Source organism: Otolemur garnettii, unplaced genomic scaffold (genome assembly GCF_000181295.1).
Source record: "Otolemur garnettii isolate 467f Iridium unplaced genomic scaffold, OtoGar3 scaffold00146, whole genome shotgun sequence".
Lineage (NCBI taxonomy): Eukaryota > Metazoa > Chordata > Mammalia > Primates > Galagidae > Otolemur > Otolemur garnettii.
The window spans coordinates 1677599-1699046 of NW_003852541.1; the positions used below are offsets into that span (position 1 = coordinate 1677599).

Genomic DNA, 21448 nt, shown 5'->3' on the forward strand with positions numbered 1-21448 from the left:
AAGCCTGTGATTAGAGAACGGATGACAGGGGACAGAGGGTGGAGTCACCTGCTTGGACTGGGAGTGGTGCTGCCCAGAGCCCTGGGGGTGAATTCTGAGATATGACTAGGGAGGAGACTGCTGGCATCTGGTGGGTGGAGGCTGGGGATACTGCTAACTGCCCTCCAGTGCATGGGATAAGCCCCTGCCCCACCAACAACAAAGAGTGACTTGGTGGCCAGAAGCAGGGGCTCAGTGGCTCATGACTGTAATCCTAGCACTGAGGGAGGCCAAGGAAGGAGGATCACTTGAGCTCAGGAGTTTGAAACCATGTTGAGCAAGAGTGAGACCCTGTCTCTACTAAAAGTAGAAAAACTACCTGGGCATTGTGGTGGGTGCCTGTAGTCCCAGCTACTCAGGTGGCTGAGGCAGGAGCGTTGTTTGAACCTAGGAGTCTGAAGTTGCTGTGAGCTAGCCTGGTTGACAGAGTGAGACTGTCTCAAAAAAAAAGGTGGGGGGCGGGATTTGGCCCCAAATGTCAGAAATGTCAGTGGAAAAACCTAGGCCTAAAACTCCAGGCAGACCTGGTTCCCATCTCATCTTTTAGCTGGTCAATGGCCCTAGGCATATCGCATTCCTCTAATGCCTTAGTTTCCCTGTCTATGAAATGGGTGCATTACTATTTAACACAGGGATTACCCTGGTATTATTAAACCACACCCTGTGTGCATATCCTGCCCATCATAGGGCACAGTAGAGGGAACCTTCCTTTTGTGCCAGCAGCCCTGGGTGCCCCTGGATGCCCCTGGATGCCCATGCCCTGGGGTTGACAAGAGTGTGGAGCAGGCCAACAGGTGGGGGCCAACAGGGCATCCCCAGTTCAGTTCTTGCTTCTTTTCAGAGCCAACAAGAGACCAGTCCTGCCTTGCTGGTCAGCATCCCTGCCTTGGCTTGGCCTCAGCCTAGCTAGGAAGGCTCCTTTTCCCAATCCTGGGTCCGCCCAGGAGCCAATGGGAAGGTGACAAGGTAGAACCCAGGCAGAGGTGGGCTTCTGAGGAGGGAGCACTACGCAGAGGGAGGAGGACCCCTCCCAAAGTGTTTCCACTGATGGGACCAACGTGTAGACAGCACCCAGGCAGAGTGCAGGGGCTGTGTGAACGTGTTTGTGCATGTGTGTATCTGTCCTGTATGCACACAGGCACCTGTGTGTCAGTGCGTGCCCACACACATGCGTTTGTGCACCTTTACATGCATGTGTTTGTGTGTGCACGCATGTCTGTGTGCTTATGTGTGTCTATGTGCATGTGAATGTGTGTACACGTTTGTGTCTGTGTGCGAGTGTGTACACGTTTGTGTCTGTGTGTGAGTGTATATCTGTGTGTGCACATGAGTGTGTGTGTGCATTTTTGTGAATGCCCATGTGTGCAGTAGGTGGAACAGGAGCGAGCGGCAGAGCTGACGTTGGCAAGGCAGCGGGCAGGCAGGGCAGAGCCTGGAGCCAGTCCAGGAAGGAGCTAATTATCAACCACCCTGGGCCCTGTGCAGCCACACTGGGCCTTCCTCTGTCATCTACCCCCAAGCACAGGGAGGAAGTGGGGCAGGAAGCAGGGGGCGGTGGCAGCCGCAGTGCAGTCAGCCCAGCTGTGGGCGGCCCCTGCCTGCTCTGGCCAGCTGGAGACAGCCCAGTGGCGGGGCCAGTCAGAGCTGAGCCGGGAGCAGCCACCTGGGGCCTGCGTCCTACAGCAGTCAGGGCCTGAGAACTGCCTCCGAGGAGTGAAACAGGTACGGGGCTGCCCAGGTTAGGCATGGAGAACTCCAGGGCAGGTCTGGGGCAGGTTCAGGGGATTTGGAGCAGGCAGGGTGTTGGTCAGCCAAGCTGGTTGCTGTCTGCAGAGCTGTCTTGCCCCAAGCCATAAGAACTGTGACCCACCTTCCACTTTCCGGAGGACTTTTCTGACTTGCTTGGTATCAGAGCAGAGCAAACCTATAGTCTGAGGCCGTAAGAGGGTACTTGCACTCTCAGCAGATCCTGTTCAGAACTCCTGGGTGCTGCGGGGCACACATGCAGAGATCACAGACAGGGCTTTCAGGATTGACAAAGCACCATTGCTCTGGGACCTCACTCCCCCTCAGGCTGACCCTTAGTGAGAGTGTCCTGGAGTCTGGATGAGACCCAGGGATCCCAGCAGTTAGGCATTCCAGCGTCAATCTCGGGTGTGACCCTAGCCCTGGGTTAGCTCGGGACACCTCAGCAGAGGTGTGGTATGGCTCTGGTATGGCCCCTCTGAGCCTCCCCTGGTATTGCAGGAATTGCCACCTTGGTTCCCTTTCCATCCACCAAAGGGACAAGCCATTTGACAAGGGACACCAACCAGAAAGTCCCAAGGGAGGATCTGGGCCCAGCCTTCCAACTCTAGATGTGTCTGGGCACACCACGAGACCCTCTCTAGGACTGGGGTGTGCATTGTCGTCTATGAGGGGCAGTTTCCAACCGTTGCTGCCAGTGAGGCTCAGATGAGAGAAATGGCAGAGGGATGTGGTTGTGCAGGCAGGCACTGGAACCAGGAGCCAGCTGCTGCTTGGGGTGTGAACTCCCAGCCCCCAGGGCCCAGGAGCTGCAGCCGAACTTATGGCTGTAGCAGGGGCTGGGTTGAGCTGGGCATGTGCAGATCAAGGACAGGTGCAAGAGGGCTGGATGCAGGCATCTGGGTTCATACTCCCCTGTGCTCTTGACTGGGTGACCCTGTGCATGCACCTCTATGAAATGGGTGCAATGGCACCTGCCATCTCTAGGTTTGCCGAGGCTGCTTAGTGAGCACCTCAGAGGGGCCTGATATCACGTGTCTGTCAACACTATTGTCAATGGCCACAAGGCTTCCTATGCCATGCATTGGGTCAGCTTTTTGTGCATCTGACAACATTTAATCCTCACAAAAATTCAGAGACATGGATAATATTGACCCCACTACACAGAAGAGGAAATCAAGGCACAGGAGGTCACAGGTGTAGTAATTTCCCAGGCTGCCAGAAAAAAGTATCCCTGGTCAGGGGGCTTACCAGCAGAAATTCATTCTCTCACAGTCTTGGAGGCAGAAGTCCAGGGCCATGGTGTGGTGGCCATGCTCAGGCCCTCTTTGGAGAGGCTCCTCCTTGTCCCCAGGTAGGTCTTGGTGTCCCAGGTATCCTTTGCCTGTGGTGGTGGTGCCCCATTTTCTGCCCCCGTGGTCACGTGGCCACCCCTTGCTATCTCTTCTGTGTGCCTGTGTCCCCTGTCTCTTACAAGGATACCAGACACTGGACTCAGGGTCTGCTTTAGTCCAGTGGGACCTCCTCTTCACTGAAGGCAACTTCATCAGCAGAGACCCTATTTCCAAAGATGTTCCCATCTGAGATTCTGAGTGGGCATGACTTTGGGGAGTGGGCAGTTCTCACTCCAGGATATGAGTGACATCTCTCCCAAGGCGCTTTCGGTGACATGGGCAAGGTCTCCACGGTCTCTGGTCTTCATCAAGCCTGATGAAGCTCTGGCCAGACCTCTCCAAACCTCCTTGGGGTGGGTCGGAGCCATTTCCCTTCCTCCAGCCCATATTAAACACCAGGTACCCCATCCGCTTCATCTGGCCAGCCTCCTCTGGATGTTCTGGTGCCCAACTCCCTTCTCAAGGGCTAGGGTTGGAGTGGGCTAGAGCCTGTGGCTGGCCTACCCAGGAGGTCACCCAAGGGCCCATCCAATGAGAAACGGAGCAAGAAGATAAGGCTGATGGAGAAAGGTCCCCACAGGTTGCTGGTGGTCCCCCTAACTGGGCAGCCTCCCATGGAGTGATCTGGGAGGCTGCAAGGACCAGAGAGGACGTCTGCTGAAGTGGCAGGGGGAGCTCTGGGAGACCCAGCTCACTTCCTCATTGGGCTCTTGCCCAGCAGGTGGGAAACTCCCCGAGCCTGGGAGCCTTCCCTTTTCTTAGGAAACAGCCCTGAACTCCAGCTCTGTGCCCACCCCGGATGCTGCCTGTTGCGTGCCTGTTTCGTGCCTGTTTCTGACCTGGAGGAGGTGTAGGGAGTTGAGGGGGGGGCAGGTACCAGGGACACCTGCTGGTGGGGAGATGGAAAGATGCCCACTATTGGGGTGCCTGCTCTGGTAGGTGGACGTATCAGACCTAGCCCTTGAAGAACAAAGTGGCAGAGAGGGGGCCTGGGGTCAGGAGTCGGGGTCTAAGATGCCATAAACCAGGAGCCTTGCCCATCAAGGGGGTAGATTCCAGTGCTCTACTGAGATATCCCAGGGGCTTTGCAGGGAGAGCCGGCAGACAGCCTGGCCTGTGGGCCAGGGCCCAGCAGTGGGCACACATAATACCGGGTGCAGAACCACAGGGTCCCAGCAACACTATGTTCCAGTACCTACCATTCTGTGTGTGCTCTGACTCAGGAAAAGGGAGTGTGGTCAGGCCTGTACCCTCTTCTCTGAGGCTGAGTGGCTTCCCTGGAGGGGGAAGTGCTGCCAGAAGAGTGCCAGGGTCCCCTGGGTGCCCCTTGGGCTCTGAGAACCCTCTGGTCTGCTGCCCTCCCAGGCCCTGTCCCTCCCCTCACAGGTGGCTGGAGGACAGGAAGTATTTGGCCAAACCTGACCAGTCAGGTTATAGTTGGATCAGGTGGGGGGTGGAGGGGCTTGCTTAGGCCCCTTCACAGCTTTAGGAAGGGGCATGTGGCATAGCCTATGGCCTGTGACCCCAACTCTGACCCAGTTTGGCTCCTGTTCCCTGCCCAGATACCAGGACACAGGTAGGAAACAGGCCAAGGCCGGGGGTTGTCAGGTCACTGTGGCAGCCTGCAGCTAGCTGGCCCTTGGCTTGGTGGGCACATTTGGGCTGTGAGGCTGGCACTGCTAGACCAGCTATCTCTGGGCCTGCCATTGGGTGGCCTTCTCCCCAGGGTCCACCAAGAGCGGCAGGAGGACAGACTAGTATTTTTTTTTTTTTTTGAGACAGAGTCTCACTATGTTGCCCTCAGTAGAGTGCTGTGGTATCATAGCTTACAGCAACCTCAAGCTCCCGGGCTGAAGGGATCCTCTTGCCTCAGCCTCCCAAGTTGCTGGGACTACAAGCATCTGCCACACCACCCAGCTATTTTTAGAGATGAGGTCTTGGTTTTGCTCACACTGGTCCCGAGCTCCTGAGCTCACACAATCCACCCATCTTGGCCTCCCAACGTGCTAGGGTTATAGGTGTGAGCCACGGCGTCCAGCCTCAGACTTGTATTTTTATCCACTGCCTCATTTCTCTGTGCACTCTGTAGAGGGAACTCCTGCCAGCTCCTGCACGGGCAGGGTGGAACCTTTTCAGCACATGATCAGCAAACTGTCAGGCCTGAAATGAGCATGGCCTCCCTGCTGGGGTGTCCCTGCCTACAATCTTACCAACCTGCTTCCCAAATAGGCAAGGCTCTCATTATCCCCTCTGTCCCTGAGGCAGAAGCTAAGGGGGTCATGGCTGATCCTGTGGGGTGGCCCCAGCTAGGGGTCTGGCCCAGGCTGTTGGCCTCATTGGCCCTCCACCTGGATCAGTGTTCAATGTCTGAAAGGGGATTTCTGCGTCCTGTGTCATCTGTTGGGCAGCAAAGCACTAATCCCAGGAGCAGGGTCTGTTAGGGTTTGACGGCCCCAGGAAAGGGTGCCATGGTGGCCAGCTCTGGAGGAGAGGCCAGTGGCTCCTCCTTGAAGGAGAGGAGGGGCTGTCCAGGCAGCAGGAAGAGCCTGTGCAAAGGCCCCATGGTATAAAAAAGCACTTGAGAGAATGAGAGGATGCAGAGGTGGGTGGGCCAGACCCCCCCCCCCACACTGTGCTATCATGCCGTGGTCACCTGCCATGCCTGAGGGCCACTGCTGGGTTTCAAAGGCATCAGGCACTCTGCAATGTTGGCATACTCTCCTCTTGACCCCCAATGCTGGCCATAGCATCCCTGCTGCTACTTGCAGTCCGTCTCCTAGAGAGACCATCCCTGCTGACCTCTACCCTCTCCTGTCTCCACAGAGCCCAACCAGGCATGCTGGGCCCTCAGTGCTGAGGCCACTGCAGGACATGGAGGACACGGCTGAGGTGACCACTGAGGAGCCGACCCCAATGGGCAGGGAGCTTGCAGGGTCCTCGGGAGGCAGCGGCAGCAGGGATGAGGGCCAGACTTTGGCCACGAGCTCACCCACTGGCTCGGGGCGAGCGGGGCCTGAGGAGGCCACGGCTACTGTCAGAGGCGGTGAGTGCATCTGGCCCCCACCCCGTCTGCCCCCAATCTGCCCTGAGACCCTCCCACCTGCCTGTGGCCGGGAGCTGGGGTCTGCTCTGTGGCACTTCTCCTTTCCTCCCTCAGCCACCGTTCAGAGAACGACTGAACCCCGTGAGTCATTTGCCAGACAAGATCTCAGCTCATGTTTTTCCAGGAGAGCGTCAGTGACAGCAAAACTGGCACATAGAGCAGAGAACAGGCCTGAAAGCCACCTGTGCACACCAAGAATGCTCTAGAAATGCTTCCCTTGGGCTTGGCCTTTGCATTCCAGTCCTGTTTTGTCCTCACAGAACCTGGGATTACATGGGATGGCTGTCCCTCAGTCCCCAGGAGGCAAACCAAGGCCCAGAGAGGGGAAGGCTGGGCTAAGCAACACAGTGGCTAGTAGCTGAGCAGGGACAAGCGTCCAGTCTCCTGAGGCCCTGGGCAGGTACATCTTCCACACGACCAGTCCCAGTGGGCAAAGATGAGCTGGCCCACAGGAGACTTGGTTCTAACCCTGACTATTATGGGGCCACTGATTAACTTAGGCTCTAGTTTCCCTACTTGGAAACCCTGGCCTAGATGGCCTCTAAGATCCCTCTCCTCACCACTTTGGGGCCCCGGGAGAGAGGAGGGGAGGAAAGGGGAAGACCAAGGTCCAGCCCTCTACTGCCCTGCCAGAGACACTGTGACCCTGTCCTTTCCAAGCTTCTGGCTTCCTCCTCACCATGTCTGACATTGGCCTGGTCACCTGCTTGCTGCCCCCTGTCTTGGGTCTCCAGAGCTTGGCACATAGCAGATTCCCCGTGGCTATGTGAGTGATGGATGCATGAATGACATGTTGGGAGAAGGGAGTCAGAAAGTCCCACACAGTTGCCTGGCACAGGGCCTGACGTGACAGATGGCTGGCATGTGGAATACTTGTACCTCTTGTCCTTCTGTGTGTGGACAGCCTGGAAGGGGCAGGGTGCTCCCCCAGGTGCTGATTCACAGGGGAAGTGGTCCTGCAGGCACCTCCCACTAGGAAGGGAGAGCTTAGAGGTTTAGGGTACGGCCTGGTTCAGGGGGACCAACTGAGGCCACAGAATCTGGCTCCCTCCAGAGCACACCTGGGCAGGAAGTTGGGATAGAGGAGGCTAGATGACTCCCTACCACTACCCCAGCAGAGCCCAGCCAAGGGGAATCTGTGAGCTTCAGGGAAGAGGACTGGGGATGCCCCTGCAGTGGCAGGAACTGGAAGCTTTTGGCTCCGTTGCTGGGTGTTCCTCCTTAGAGGCTCCGCAGAGCACACTGGCATCCCGTCAGAATGAATCTGTGGGCCCAGACGACAGGGCCATGAACTTCTCCTTTCGTAGGAGGCTCCCTGGGCACCATTTCTGCATGGGCCCCTTCAGCCCCTGGGCTTCTCCAGGCAATTTCAGGCTGACAGTGACAGTTGCAAGAAATAGTACAAATAATTCCCATTCACCCCCACCCAGATTCCAGCTTCTGAGAATGTTCATATTCTGCTGCTTTGGCTCCCCACTCCCTAGTTTATTTTTCTCTGACAGTTTGGGAGGAAATCACAGATTCGATGAACTTTCCTCCCTAAGGTGCCCATATTTCTTAAAACCAGGACGTCCCCTTATGTAACCACAGTGCAATTATTTCAATGTTAATTTCCTGGTTTTAATAATACTGTTACCTAACTGCAGACCTCATTCACATCTGACTGTCCCAATGCTGTCCTTTATGACAAAAAAGTCTTGGTCACGCCTTATGTTCTGCCGCCACCTCTCTGTGGTGCCTTTTAATCCAGAAGTGGTTATTTTGAAGAATATAGTTCTTCATGATACAAGTAATATTTTTTCATGATGACTCCAAGGATTTGGGTTAAGAATCCACAGGCTCATACACCTTTAATTTAGTCTCTGGACTCTAAAGATCATTCTTTATTTCATTGCTTGAATTGCCCCAGATTTGGGCTTTTGAGTTGTCTCCATCCCTCTGTGAACATCCTTACTTCCTGGGACCCAAGATGCTCCAGGCTCATTCTCCATTCCAGCCTTGGGATCGGTTGTTTCTCCAAGCAGCCCTGGTTCCTAAATTGAAGGGTGGGGTTGGCTCAGCGCCTGTGGCTCAAGTGGCTAAGGCACCAGCCACATAGACCTAAGGTGGTGGGTTCGAATCCAGCTCGGGCCTGCCAAAAACAACAATGACAGCTGCAACCAAAAAATAGCCGGGCGTTGTGGCGGGCGCCTGTGGTCCCAGCTACTTGGGAGGATGAGGCAAGAGACTTGCTTGAGCCCAGGAGTTGGAGGTTGCTCTGAGCTGTGATGCCATGGCACTCTACCCAGGGGGATAGCTTGAGGCTCTGTCTCAAAAAAAAGAAGAAAAAAAGGGTGGGGTTTAGAAGCCAAGATCTGAACACTGCGCACTTCTTTGGATCTGGCAGATGTTTCTGGCTGCTGGGCTTGGATAAGGGATGCAGAAGAAGTGAGTTCCTGAATAGGCCCTGACACATGGGCAACCAGACTGCACAGGCCGAGGCATATGCCAACAGTCAGCACACGCTGATGAGAAATGACCACCATTGTGATGCAAGGCCCAAGGCCACACAGCTGAGCTGTGCTCAGAGCACTGAGCAAGATACCTGGCTGCGGTGAAGTTCTACACCCTCTGCTGTGCCCAGGCCAAGATGCAGACCCTGAGGGGCTGGGAGCTGGGGCCAAAGGAGGTGCTGATTAGTGGAGAACTGAGCAACCAGTGTGGGCTGACATGCCACCTCCCGTACGCATGAGTGGTGAGGCTGAGCCCATCTGTGGTTGGCAAAATAGCAGCCTCCCAACATGTCCGTGTCCTTAGCCCCGGACCCAGTGCATCTGCTCCTCATCTGGCAAGACAGATTCTGCAGATGGGATTAAGAATCTTGCCATGGGGAGATGACCCTGGGTGGTCTGGATTGCAGGGCCTTAGTGACAGGGAGGCAGGGGGACAGCCAGAGGAGATGCCATGGCAAAAGCGGGGGGGGGGGATCAGAATCGGTTGTGAAGCTGGAAGCTGGGACTGCAGAACAAGGATCACTTGCGCCTCTTGAAGCCTCCAGAAGGAACCAGCCTGGGACACCTTCACCTTACTCTGTGAGACCCCTCTGGATGCCACAGCTGCAAGATGGTCCTTCGTGTTGCTTAAGCTACTGAGTCTGGGGCAGGCTGCTGTGTCCCACAGGGATGTGAAGCTCCCAGGGGCGCCGGGCTATGTGAGCCTGGAGGATGGAGCTAATGGCAGAGGCGGCTTGTGTGGAACACACACCCCTTTTCTTGAAGACCCAGGGTGTTTGGCACCTGCAGGGGAGCTCAGCACGGCTTGTTCTCCCTTATTTTCAGGAGCCTGCTGGGTTGCAGAAGGAGTTCCTCCCCTGGGTGTCGCTGGGCCTGCTGCTGGGAGCCCACCTGGCCAGACAGGAGCATATCCCACAGGTAAACATCCTTGGCCCACAATGTGCTCAGGTTCAGACCTGGGCACCCAGGAGTGTCTGACTCAGGGCTTTTCAAAGTGGCCCCAGACTTCCCACCTTAAAATCGTGGGGTGGGAGTGGAGGCTTGATAAGTACAGATGCCCAGACCCTGTGCTCAGAGGTTCTGATTCAGTGGGACTGAGGCAGGACTCTAAATTTTCATCTGGGGTCCCTGGGACTCTACATCTGCCCAAATGGGGGAAACACCCCTAGAAGCCCCGTGGGCGACACTCAATGGGGACACGAGAGGAGGTAGATGAGAATGCTCCCCCTGCTATGGAGTACAGGGAGGGCCTCCAGGCACAGGCTTTGGGGGGCTGTCTCCAAGGATGAGTGGGATGATGGAATCAGTGCATGCAAGCGGGGCCCAGGAAGCTCGGGCTCAGCAGGTGGAGATGCCGCTTACCCTGTGGGGGCATGGAGACCCTGATGTCCCATGCTGACCTTTGACCTTTGCTCAGACCCCCCCCCCTCCCCGCCCATCCTCCAACTTTCTTTTCATGTGATCAGTGCTGCGTGTGGTCACTCCGGGTGTGTAGGATCCCATGTCAGGCAATGGGACAGATGATTTTGTGTGAAAGTACAACACCCACCCTCCTGCTAGAGTAGGAACAGAGTTGTCCCAGCTCAGAGCTGGTTGTGAGATGTTGGGCTGCTGTTTCCTCCTGGGGGAGTGGAGTCTAGATTCTAGAAGTGTCTGTGCTGCTTGACCACTGGCCTTGCCCCATAGGGGTGGGGCATTTACTTCAGAGCCCCTAGGCCCAGAGCCAGAGAAGCCTGAAGCAGGTGCTCCCACTTATCCAAGGGCATGGGATAAAGAGACTCTTTCTGTCTCTCCTTCCCTCTCTGCCTGCCTCACTGCCCCTTCTCCCCGTTCTCTCTCTTGTTCTCTCCTGTAGAGAGCTGGCAGCCCAGGTAGTGCCTCTGCCAGAGGTCTGTGGCTGAGTCCTGACCTCGAGGAACAGGAAAGCTCATTTTCCCACATTTCCAGGCCCTGGGACTAGATAGTGCTCAGGACAGGTGGGGTCACAGTCTTGGAGCCTGGATTCTGGCAGGAGATCACCAGCCTCAGACTGGTGACAAGGGAGGTGGCCACTGCACAGGATGGTGCAGACAGAGCTTGTGTCCATCCCTGCAGACAGTTCTGCTGGACAGTGCCTCCTGGGAGGGCCAAGACCTGCTAGTGCTGCAGACTGGGATGGGACCTCATGCTCTGTGTAGACCAGAGGTCTGACCACAGGAAGCTCAGGTTCAGACAGCTGCCCAGGTCAGATCTGCTGGGCCTGGCCATGAAGGGGGTAGGGACTAGGTTGAGAGCAGAGCTGGTGGGATTCACAGGTAGGCAGATGCACTATGTGATTGGGGGCGGGGCAGTGATCTGAACAGGAGGGGGGCATTTTGAGAGATGGGGAAGAGAGGAAGGGCTGGTTAAGAAGGCAGAACGGAGATTTCTGGGATGCCCCCATGGCCCCAGCTGTCCCTCCTTAAAATTACCATGGGGTGAGGGAGGTGCTTGTTAAATGCAGGTGCCCAGTCTCTGCACCCGAAGTTTTGATGCAGTGACCATCTGGAGCGGGGGACCATAATGCAGAATGGCCACTCTATGCCAGCCTGCCCTGGGGAGACATGAGTTCCTTCTGGCCATCTTTCTGTAGCACACATACTCACAGCTGGGGAAACTGAGGCTTCGGAGCTAAGTGGTGGGTCCAGGTCATCATGAGTAGTGTGCGTGGATGAGATTTAAAGCCACATGGATGAGATTTAAAGCCCCATCTCTAGGGCTCCGCATAAGCCCACAGCCCAGACCTCTGGCGGTAGGTTTGGGAATTGGAGACTGGAGGGCAGGTCTGGTGCCCCACAGAATCTGAGACCAGGCTAACCACACCCCTCCATCTTCCCCTTCCAGACTTGACCTTGCAGCTGCTGGCTGTGCGGAAGAAGAGTGGGCTGCCAGACCCTGACATGCAGCAGATCCTGCGGGGCCGGCTCCGACTGCTGGAGGGCGACAGTAGGGAGGTGGCGCGTGCGCTGGGGGTGAGTCTGGCCCTGTGAAGTTGCAGTGGCATTGCAAAGAGCCGGGGTGAGGAAGTTGGTTCCTGAGAACCGGAGAAGAGGCAAGTGCCATGAACAGGGCCAGTTGAGGAGTACAATAGCCTTGGAAGGGAGAGCTATGACATGGGTCCTTGGGGGCCAAGATGGGGTCGTCGGAATGGAGGAAAGAAGGAGGCCACCCCACAAGCTTGCCTCTTGGGGTCTGTGGCTGTTCCCCACCCCAGCACAGGTGGATAATGCATTTTCCCTTTCTCCCTGCCCCCTCCACCTCTGAGGATTTTCAAAGCTTCTTTGACAGAGACTCAGAAGGTCTGGTGGGAAGTGAACATTATTTTTGCAGTTGTGACAGAGCCATCCCCCGTTGTCCTCTGCACAAAGCAATGTTCTGGGGAGGATGGCATGGAGGGCACTGGGGCGGAGGGGGCACGTGGGGTCAGCCTGGCCTGGCCCTGCCTCTCTGTGCACCTAGCTTCTTCAGCGGCACAGAGGGGAAGCCTGGAGCTACACGCCTGGGACCTGCCATGAGGACTGTGTGAATAACAAGCACCAAGCACCCACATGGTGCCTGCCAGGGCCCACATGGGCTGCTGTGGGTGATGCCCGCAGGGTGGAGTGGTAGGGGGCTGGCTCTGGGTGTGAATCCAGACTAAGCCACTTATCTTGGCTAAGGATCAGGTCTGGTTTTTCATCTATAGCCCCAACCACACATGTCACTATTTGTACTCCCATGTTAACTGGTGCTGCTTTGAATGCCCCGTCACTGCCAGTCAATGGAGCTTGGGAAAGAGGGGTACTATAGGGGACTATGGGGCAGGGAGGCGAGGTCAGGTCACCAGGACTGAAAGCAAAGCCTGAGCAGACGGAATGTGACAGGAGAAGCTGAGGCTGTGTGTGTGTGTGTGTATGTGTCTGTGCGTGGGTATGTGTGTGCGTGTGTATGTGTATGTGCATGCGTATGTGTGTGCATATGTGTGTGTGTATGTGGACTAAGACAGGCAGGGTTGTTTGGGGGGCATAGAGGGTGTGGGGCCAGGGTGTGGAGCGCATGGCAGGTTTTGTCCCACAGGCCCTGGGGAGCCACAGCAGGCTTAAGATCAGGGGAGGAGCTGATATGAGTTGTAAAGGGATCCACTCTGTGCATGCTGTCCCCTGCCAGGGCCACTTTTGCCAACTTTCTTTTGTGTAGCTCCGATGCACTGACTGTCAGTGGCTTCCCTGAAGCCCCTGGGAAGGTCTCTAACTCCTCTTTCTTTCTCTTAAGGAATTGTCAGCGCGGCTGTTGTCTATCCACAGCGACCAGGATCGGATTGTGGTAATGTTTAAGACTTTTGAAGAAATCTGGAAGTTCTCCACCTACCATGCTCTTGGTAAAGAGGTGACCTTCCCATGATTGAATACGGAACTCCCCTAGGAGGACACTGGTTGCATACCACACGCTTTATGTGTCAAATCAGTGCTTTAGAATAGGTTAGCTAACAAGGGCCTCTCCTGCAAACATGCGAGTCGGTGCATTCACCTTCTGTCTGGGAGGAGCGCTGGGCTAGCTGGAGCCATGGTTGGATGCAGGTCTTAGTTGTGAGAATGATTTCAACTGAATTTCCAGTTTCCTACACCCACTGTCCTGTGTGATTTCACTTCACTAGAACTTGAGGAAGGCTAGCTCTCATGGTCTAGCTCATGGCAACCCCAAACTTCTGCACCCAATTAATCCTCCTGGCTCAGCCTCTCGAGTAGCTGGGACTACAGCTACTTGTGCCTGCCACAATGCCAGCTAGTTTTTTCTATTTTTAGTAGAGATGGGGTCTCACTCTTGCTCAGGCTGGTCGCAAATTCCTGAGCTCAAGTGATCCTCCCTCCTTCGCCTCCCAGAGTGCTAGGATCAGAGGCATTAGCCACCCGCTTGGCCTGCTATTAGAAACTTGATCCATCCTTGTGCCTTCTTTCTAAAACTTTGTGTCCTGTTCAGAGATATTCATAGGGCCTGACCACGTCTGCTGAGAATCTCCTCCATTTGAGGACTGAGGAAGCTGGGGTAGAACTGTAGTAGCAGTTTCTGGGCAGGGCTTCCTTACCCCTGCACATGTAGTGTCCTGAAGAGGTTTCATTGTCCCTGGCTCCCTGCTCCTCTGGCCCTCTGCTCCAGGCTTAGGTCACAGCATCCAGAAGACAGTAGCCTTTCCTGGCCCACCCTAAGTGTCCACTTCACACCGAGTAAAGGAAGGGTTCTCTCTTGGTCTGCCTCTGCCTTAAAAACAGAGAGTAGCCAGACGGCTTGCTGGTCAGGCCGCAGCTAACAAAGGCTCGTGGTGTCCCAGAGATGAAGCTTCGCTCCACAGAAGTGGACATGGCTTACACGAGCTGATAATGCAGGCTGGGCTTTTACAGGCATGTTTTCAGCCATCCCTTGATGGCCCACAGGGCACTGCAGACTCACAGTCTCTGTAGGGACCTATATGAAGGCACAGAGATGTCACATAACTTGGTCATAGTCACAGCTGCAGGGGATGGGGCAAGGCTTGACCTCTGGAGCCCAGACAGTCAGACTGCAGATGACTGGGTCCTGCCCAGCCCCCTGAGTTCCCTAAGGACAAGGTTGAGGGTTTCCCTGGGCCTGCTCAGTGCAGGTTTGGCCAACACAAAGGCCACACAGGCTTCCCTGCTTCCCTGGAGCCCACTGGTGACTGGGCCTGGCCTTCTAGGCTTCACACACCACTGCCTGGAAAACCTGCTCATGGACCAGAACTTCTGGCTGCTCTCGCCCAGTGAGGAGGAGGAGACGGCCATCCGAGTCCACGTGGATGAAAATGCCTTGAAGTTGACCCACGAGAGCCTGCTCGTCCAAGAAGGTGAGGGCTGTGCCTGGTGATGGCACCCTTGGTTAGGTACAGTGCTTGGGTGCCCTGACAGTCAGGTACCCTAGTCACTGAGAGACCCTGGTCAGCCCCCAAAGACACAGAAGCATCTGGGAAGCAGCAGAAGAGGTGTTGTGTCTTGTGCCAACCCCTACCCTGAATTCCCAACTTGGCTGTGGTGTTGGCCTCACTGCTGACAGGGAACAGACAGCTGTCTCTCCAACCTGGCAATGGGATAGAAGAGTGGAACCCACTCAAAGGAAAGGGGAGACTTGTGGGAGGTGGGGATCTACCCAGCTGTGACTGGACTCCCTGGTGGCAGTCCAAGAGGAAGGGTCCTGGAGATCCCACATCTGATCTCACAAAGCACAGATAGGGAAACTGAGGCCCAGAGACAGAGTCTGAGGCCAAGCTAGCTGCCTAGAGCACATGAGGGCAGAGCCAGGATCCCACTCCAGTTCCCAGCCACCTAGGCTGGGCCCCTTTGCGTTTCTGTGGATGTGGAAACTAGAGCGGGGATCTCACACAGGTGGACTTCCCTGTGTAACCCAGCAGGGGTGGGTGGAGGGGTCCTACCTGGCTGGGCAGGCCACCCTGAATGACTGCCTCTGTCCCATTGAAGGGCCCTTCTTTGTACTGTGTCCTGACCACCACGTGAGAGTGACAACTGGCCCTCAGGGTGCAGGGAGAGGCCCTCAGCCCTTCAGGCGAGCTTCAGGGGGTTCCCAAGGAGAGGTGGCCCCAGAAGCTGGTCCTTTGGTGAGCCCCAGCGTGTCCTCTGAGGAGTTGGCAGTGGTGCCCCTGGAACCTCTGATCCCGTTTCATCAGTAGGTACCGACCTTCGCTGCTCTGCTCCTGCCTGCTGTGTGTGTGGTTGCATGACAGGCCAATGACATCACATGGCAGGGCCGCCCTGGAGTTAGACAGTGGGGGAGGGGGCAGCATGGAGCTCTTCTCAGGCTCATCTGAAGAGTTTTTGAACTCTTCAGAGTGGGGAGGCAGACAGAAACCTGCACACATCAAACCAAAGAAAGGCAGGTAGAACCAGTGGATGTGAGGACGGGTGACATATGAGTACCTGTTCAATTGCTGAGGGTGGGCCTAAACTTGGCTTGGAGCTTCCTTCTCCTGACTTGCAATGTCTGTGAAGTAACAGGTTGTGGCTCTGCTTCTCTTACTGAGACCCGAGAGCAGTTTCTCCCAAGAACCCTGCCTGTGTACTATGGCCAGCATTGTCCCCACAGGGGCACGGGGCATGTCGTTATGCCATCTGGACAGGAGGGACTGCCAATTATCTAGTCCAGCTCCATTCTAGCCAAAGGAACCGAGGCCTAGAAAGAGGAACAATTTGTCCAGGTTATTCGTCAAGGTCACAGTAGAGCCAAGATTTGAATCCAGGCCTTTGTTTCCCCAGTCTTGGGTCCCCCCTCACCCCACACCGTACTAAGCTTCCTTGAGGCAAGCGACAGGGAAGATGTCTGGGGGGTGTGCAGGGCTTCCAGTTAACAGGGATGTACTGTTCCCTAGGATAAGGCACCTAGGCAGGTGGGCAGGGGTATGGGGCTCCCTGGAGGCCGTGTGTATGTGTGCAGGTGTGTGTGTGTTGGGGGGAGAGGTGGGGTCCATTCAGGGTCCTGGGGGATAGCTGACTTGTCCAGTCTCTGCCCAGAATGTATCTGCCCCAAATCTGAAATCCTGCAGCAAAGACCTCCCTCTCCCGGCTCCAGGTGGGCTCTCAGGGTCCCCTGGGACCCCATCGATGACTCTGTGGGTGAACAAGTGACCCCCAACACCCCGCTGATGGGTGAGTGCTTCCACAGGCCTCTCTTCCCCAGGTGTGGGGGGATGACGAGGGGACGGCACCAACATCTAGGAGGTTTCTGTGCTTGCCCTAAACACCTCCCATCTTCAAGGTGGTGAGCAAGCTCCGCCATGTGAGCAGACCAGCAGTGCAGCCCTGTGGCCCAGTCGCTGTCCCCAGATTGCTGAGTGTAACTTTGCAGACAATCTGACAGGACGTCCTGGGGCTCTTCTTTCTTTCTGGCACTGTGTTAGGCACCTTGGAGGACCTTGGAGACTGGGACCTGGGCGGGCTGGCTCTGGCTGGATTTGCCACCTGCGCTAAGGCAGGACCTGCCACCTGGGCTTGTCCAGCCACAGCTCTTCTTTGAGAGAAGCTGGCACTGTCATCAGTCCTTTGGCTTGGATGCCAGGTCCAGCTTCGCACTCTGCACTAAGCTGTACCTGGCATATGGATAGCCTGGGTGTACCTGGGAGGTGGACATGAAGCCTGGGGGAGGGAGGGAATAAGCAGGACTTGTGACCATTGCTGCATAAGGAAAGGACTGAGGCCTTGTGGACGGAAGGCTGAGGCTGAGTTAATCAACATCTCTGGCCTCAGTTTCTCATCTTCAGTGTTGGGACACAAACGCTCCCTCTGAGGATCATGTAGCTGTCTGGCCTCACACGTTCAGTGAACAAGCTTCCCTGCAAACCTCCTCATGGGCACAAGACAAATTCCCTGGCCCCTCCCCTTGTCTCCCCTGCACTGACCATGTGGCCTCTTTTCTGCAGCTGTGGGCCTGGCCTCAGCAGTGGCAGACAGCCAGGGCTCAGGGCCTGAAGAAATGACCTTTCAAGGTGGCGACCTCATTGAGATCCTCGGTGCCCAGGTGCCTGGCCTGCCCTGGTGTGTGGGCCGACACATAGCCTCAGGCCAAGTTGGGTTTGTGCAGACTCATCTCATCAGCGCTCAGGGCCCAGTGTCCAAGTGAGTGGCTGGGACTCTGCCCCTTCCCTGAGACTATCTCCACTGCTCTTGCAGGGATCCTACGCCATCCACCCACTTCCCACGCAACACGCCTGGATGGGTCCTGGTTGACTCATAGTCCCTTCCCTAGTCCCCAGGTTTGTGGTGCCAACACCTTGTCCCCAACACCTTTCCCCAAAAGTGCTGACAGGAGGGCATGCTCTGAGACACACACATGCCCTTGTGTCCTAGTTTCCTGTAGCTGTGGTCACTAAGCACCACGCGCTAGGGGCTGTAGCAACAGAAGTGTTCTGTTTTATAGTTCTGGAGACCACAGTGGCAGCAAGGCCACATTCCCTCTGCAGGTTCTAGGGGAGGGGACTCTTGCCTCCTTCAGCTCCTGGCAGCTCTGAGCTTCCTTGGCTTGTGGCTACGTCACTCCATGCTGCTCCGTCTCCACCTGGCTGTCTTCCTTTGTGTATCTGTGTCTGTGACTCATTTTTCTCTTCTAGTGAGGGCACCAGTCTGACCCCATCTTAACTAATTACACCTGCAAAGATCCTATTTCGATAAAAAGCGACCTTCCCAGGTTTTGGAAAGACATGATCCAGCACACCAGCCACTCTCCTTCATGAAGCCCTGTGAAGCTTCTGGTCCAGACTTTGAGGTCCCCCACCACCCAGGCCCTTGTGACTCCGATTTTAAAGCCTGCCATTCACCACCAGTTTACCCCGAGTCTGCGGCATAGGCCGGCTCAGCCCTTCTGAAACAGGTCTGGGTTGACACTGTGTCCCTGGCTGGGCTGCTCCCTCCATCCTGCCCCTCTGGAGTTCCTGTGGGCTCTCACCAGCCACCAGTCCCACCTGTATGGTTCATCCCTGGCAACACTCTTCTGGCCACACACCTGTCCTTGTGTGAGCTGTCCTCCACCTCATCTAAGACTTGCCTGCCACTACCAAGGAACTCCAAGGGGAGGGCTCTCTGGGTACCTCTGTGTCCCTGCTGCCCAGCATCAGGAAAGTCTTTGGAAAGTGGTCAGCAAGCATCCTTTGACAGAGTTCTGTTCCCCTGGACTTGATCTTGTCAAGACCTCAGTCAAGGAGCTCAGAGAAAGTGGGTATACAGAAAGGGCCCTTTACTGGGTCCTGTGATTCTGGTCCTGTCTCCCCCGCTGTGAATCTCACTTCCCACAAAGGAGATGCTCGTCCATGCTTGATGTTCCATGCAAGATGTTCCATGCTTGATTATGCGACGGACCAAATCTCAGAGGCTGTTTGGTGTCATGCCTTGCCCAGCCATCATTTCATTTTGTCCCTATAATTTAAAGTGTCTGTTTGCTTTGGCACCTCCTTGCACCTGTGCCTCAAAAGTGGGTAGAGGCTGTGCCGACAAGGGCAGCTGGATCGGCATTTCCCCAGGTGTGTTGCCTCCCCCATGCCCCATCACCAGCTTCCTCATGCTCTGTTCATGTCCCCTTATTGATGCTCTCCAGGGAGTCCTGGCACAAGCAAGGCATCTTTTCCTGTTGAAATGTGCTCCTCAGTAATTCGACCTCTGGAATTCTCTTCTCCCATGACCCTAATTTGCTTTTTGCTGAGCTGGTATTCTATGGAGTACTCTTTAGTGTTCTATGGAATACCTTTAGTCTAGATTTTAGACCCTAATTTGCTTCTTGCTGAGCTGGTGTTCTATGGAACACCCTTTGTCTAGATTTTTGCTACCCTCTCCAAGGCAAGCTGTAATTTCTCTATAGACTGCTGGGGACCATATGAATTGAACATGTGCTTAACGTGCAGTGGGTCAGAGAAGAGCTATGGGAATGAGCTGGTCCATTCCCTTCCATTAACCCAGAAGGATGACAGGGCCAGGTGCCACTGGTCCTGTTTATAGCTGAAGAAATCCTAACAGCTTCATTTAGTCTCTCAATTAATGTTTATTGAATACCTTTCCTATTACAGACCCTGGATGGGTTTTTATCTGTTTATTTAATGAACGAACTGGTGGTTTTTCTTTTACATTATTTTGACATAATTGCAGACTTACTAAGAAATTACAAGCAAAGTATAAAATTCCCATATGGTGTCACCCAGATTGCACAAATGTTAACATGTTACAACATCTGCCTTATGCTTTGCTCTCTTCTACTTCGTTTTTTCTTCCCCTAAACCCTTTGAGGGTAAGTTGCAAACATGATGTTCCTTTACCCCTAAATGATACAGCATGTGGTTCCTAAAACCAGGACATTGCTTGCATAACCACAGTTTTATTGTCAAAATCAGGAAACAGACATTGATACCATAAAGTTATCAACAGAACTTTCTCAGATTGTGCCAGTTTTCACAGTAGTTCCCTTATTACCCAGAGAAAATTTCAGACCCTATGTTACAATCAGTGATTCTGTCTTGTCTATTTAATCTAAAACAGCTTTTCAATATTCCCTTGTCTGACATTTTAAAGAATACAGACCTGTTATTTCATAAAATATCCTGCAAACTGCTCTAAGATTTAAAAAAAAAATTCTCAATAGCGTGCATTTCAATGTTTCATATTATTCTGGTAATTTAGTTCTAAAAGGAAAAGTTGCCTCTTTTTTCCTTCTCCCCCTCTCCCTCTGTCCCCTCCTGTTGGTTCCGTGACTTTGTGGGACACACATGCGCTGTGTTTGTGCGGAGCGCTGAGGGAGCAGAAGCACTGCACAGGGGCTCTGAGCAACAGGGGGAGCTCATAGTGTGCGGCTGTTTGTTCTGCCCTCAGCTGTCCCAGCAGGCTTCACTGGGGAAGGGACACATGAGATGGGGCTTTGCAGGCTGCCAGGGAGCTCACCTTCCCAGGATGCCATGATCCATTAGCTCCTAGGGATCTGTCCCTGGACAGGCAAGTTCCTCGAGGGCAGGATCTGTTCTGTTTTTTGTCCTGACTGCTGGGCAGAGGGTGGTGTTTCAGGACTGTCAAATTAGGGAGTGGAAATAAGTCTTCTTGTGAAACATTTACTTTGGAAATATGTTATTTCAAATAAAACACTTTATTTTTTCCAGTTTGGAAAGTGTGATCTTCCTCAGTGAGGAAGAACGGTCATTCTTCAGCAACGAGGACCACTTTTCTGAAGAAGATGCCAGGCGGTTACTGAGGAGGATGTCAGCCGTGGACGTGTGCATGGCATACGACTTGGGTATGTGTGGGTGCTGCGCGTGGTGACTGCTCCTTCCCTTCCCTTCTGGGCTGCAGTGCTGCCTTCATCCATGGACAAGGGTGACGGCCAACCTGCACACTGGAAGGTAGACAGGCAGGTGTTTTCACTGCCCTCGGAGCATGAGGGGCCTAGGGAGAGGGCACAGTGAGGAGCTGGGGCTCTGAGGCTCCCTGCTGCCCAAGGTAGGCCTTGGGGGACCCTTTTCCTAATTGACCCCAGGCACCAGCCCAGGCATCTGCTGGGGCAGGAGAAAGCACGCTCCTGCTTCTAACTTGGACGGCACTGGTGGCTCCTGCTCAGGACCCAGCCATCTGCCTGCTGTGTTCTGCTCCAGTGGCCTGTGTGGAGATCACTTTTCTCCTCACTACATGGTGAAGAACCTGGGGCTGTGGTTTGGCTGAGGTCACCTAGGAGCTGGGTGTTAGGGCAGGACCCCAGGGCTGTAGCCTCTAAACACAAGGCTCTTCCTGTCTTAGCTCCATGCTGCTCTCTGTGAAGGATTTCTCTGGGGTCTGCAGAACAAAGCATGGATGAAGGCAGGGTGTCATCAACAGCAAGCAGGAGAAATGTGGCTGGGTGGTGGCAGTTGGACAAACCTTCCTGTCAGCTGCTGTAGGCAGTGGGCATGGACTGTGGGTTCATTCCTTTATCCTGAGGGGCGGAGAAAAACACGAGCATGCACACACATTCACCTGTGTGCATATATACATGCAGAGACGCATGTGCACACACACCCGCCTGTGGGTATACACACATGCAGAGACGCATGTGCACACACACCCGCCTGTGTGCATATACACACGCACAGAGACGCACGTGCACACACACCCGCCTGTGTGCATATACACAAGCACAGAGACGCACGTGCACACACC

The 21448-nt window shown here is 54.8% G+C and overlaps 1 protein-coding gene across 1 annotated transcript in view; it reads left to right on the forward strand.

Moving 5' to 3' along the window:
- Positions 1–1684: 1684 nt before the first annotated feature.
- Positions 1685–21448, forward strand: part of SH3TC1 (SH3 domain and tetratricopeptide repeats 1) — a 35622-nt gene continuing 15858 nt past the window's right edge. The window contains exons 1-10 of the mRNA XM_012810987.2: positions 1685–1761; positions 6003–6222; positions 9600–9692; positions 11637–11764; positions 13044–13149; positions 14482–14628; positions 15257–15461; positions 16362–16438; positions 17209–17404; positions 20419–20552. Of these exons, the coding sequence (XP_012666441.1) occupies positions 6051–6222; positions 9600–9692; positions 11637–11764; positions 13044–13149; positions 14482–14628; positions 15257–15461; positions 16362–16438; positions 17209–17404; positions 20419–20552 (1258 nt within the window). The 5' untranslated portion in view covers positions 1685–1761; positions 6003–6050. The remainder of the gene's footprint in view (positions 1762–6002; positions 6223–9599; positions 9693–11636; positions 11765–13043; positions 13150–14481; positions 14629–15256; positions 15462–16361; positions 16439–17208; positions 17405–20418; positions 20553–21448) is intronic.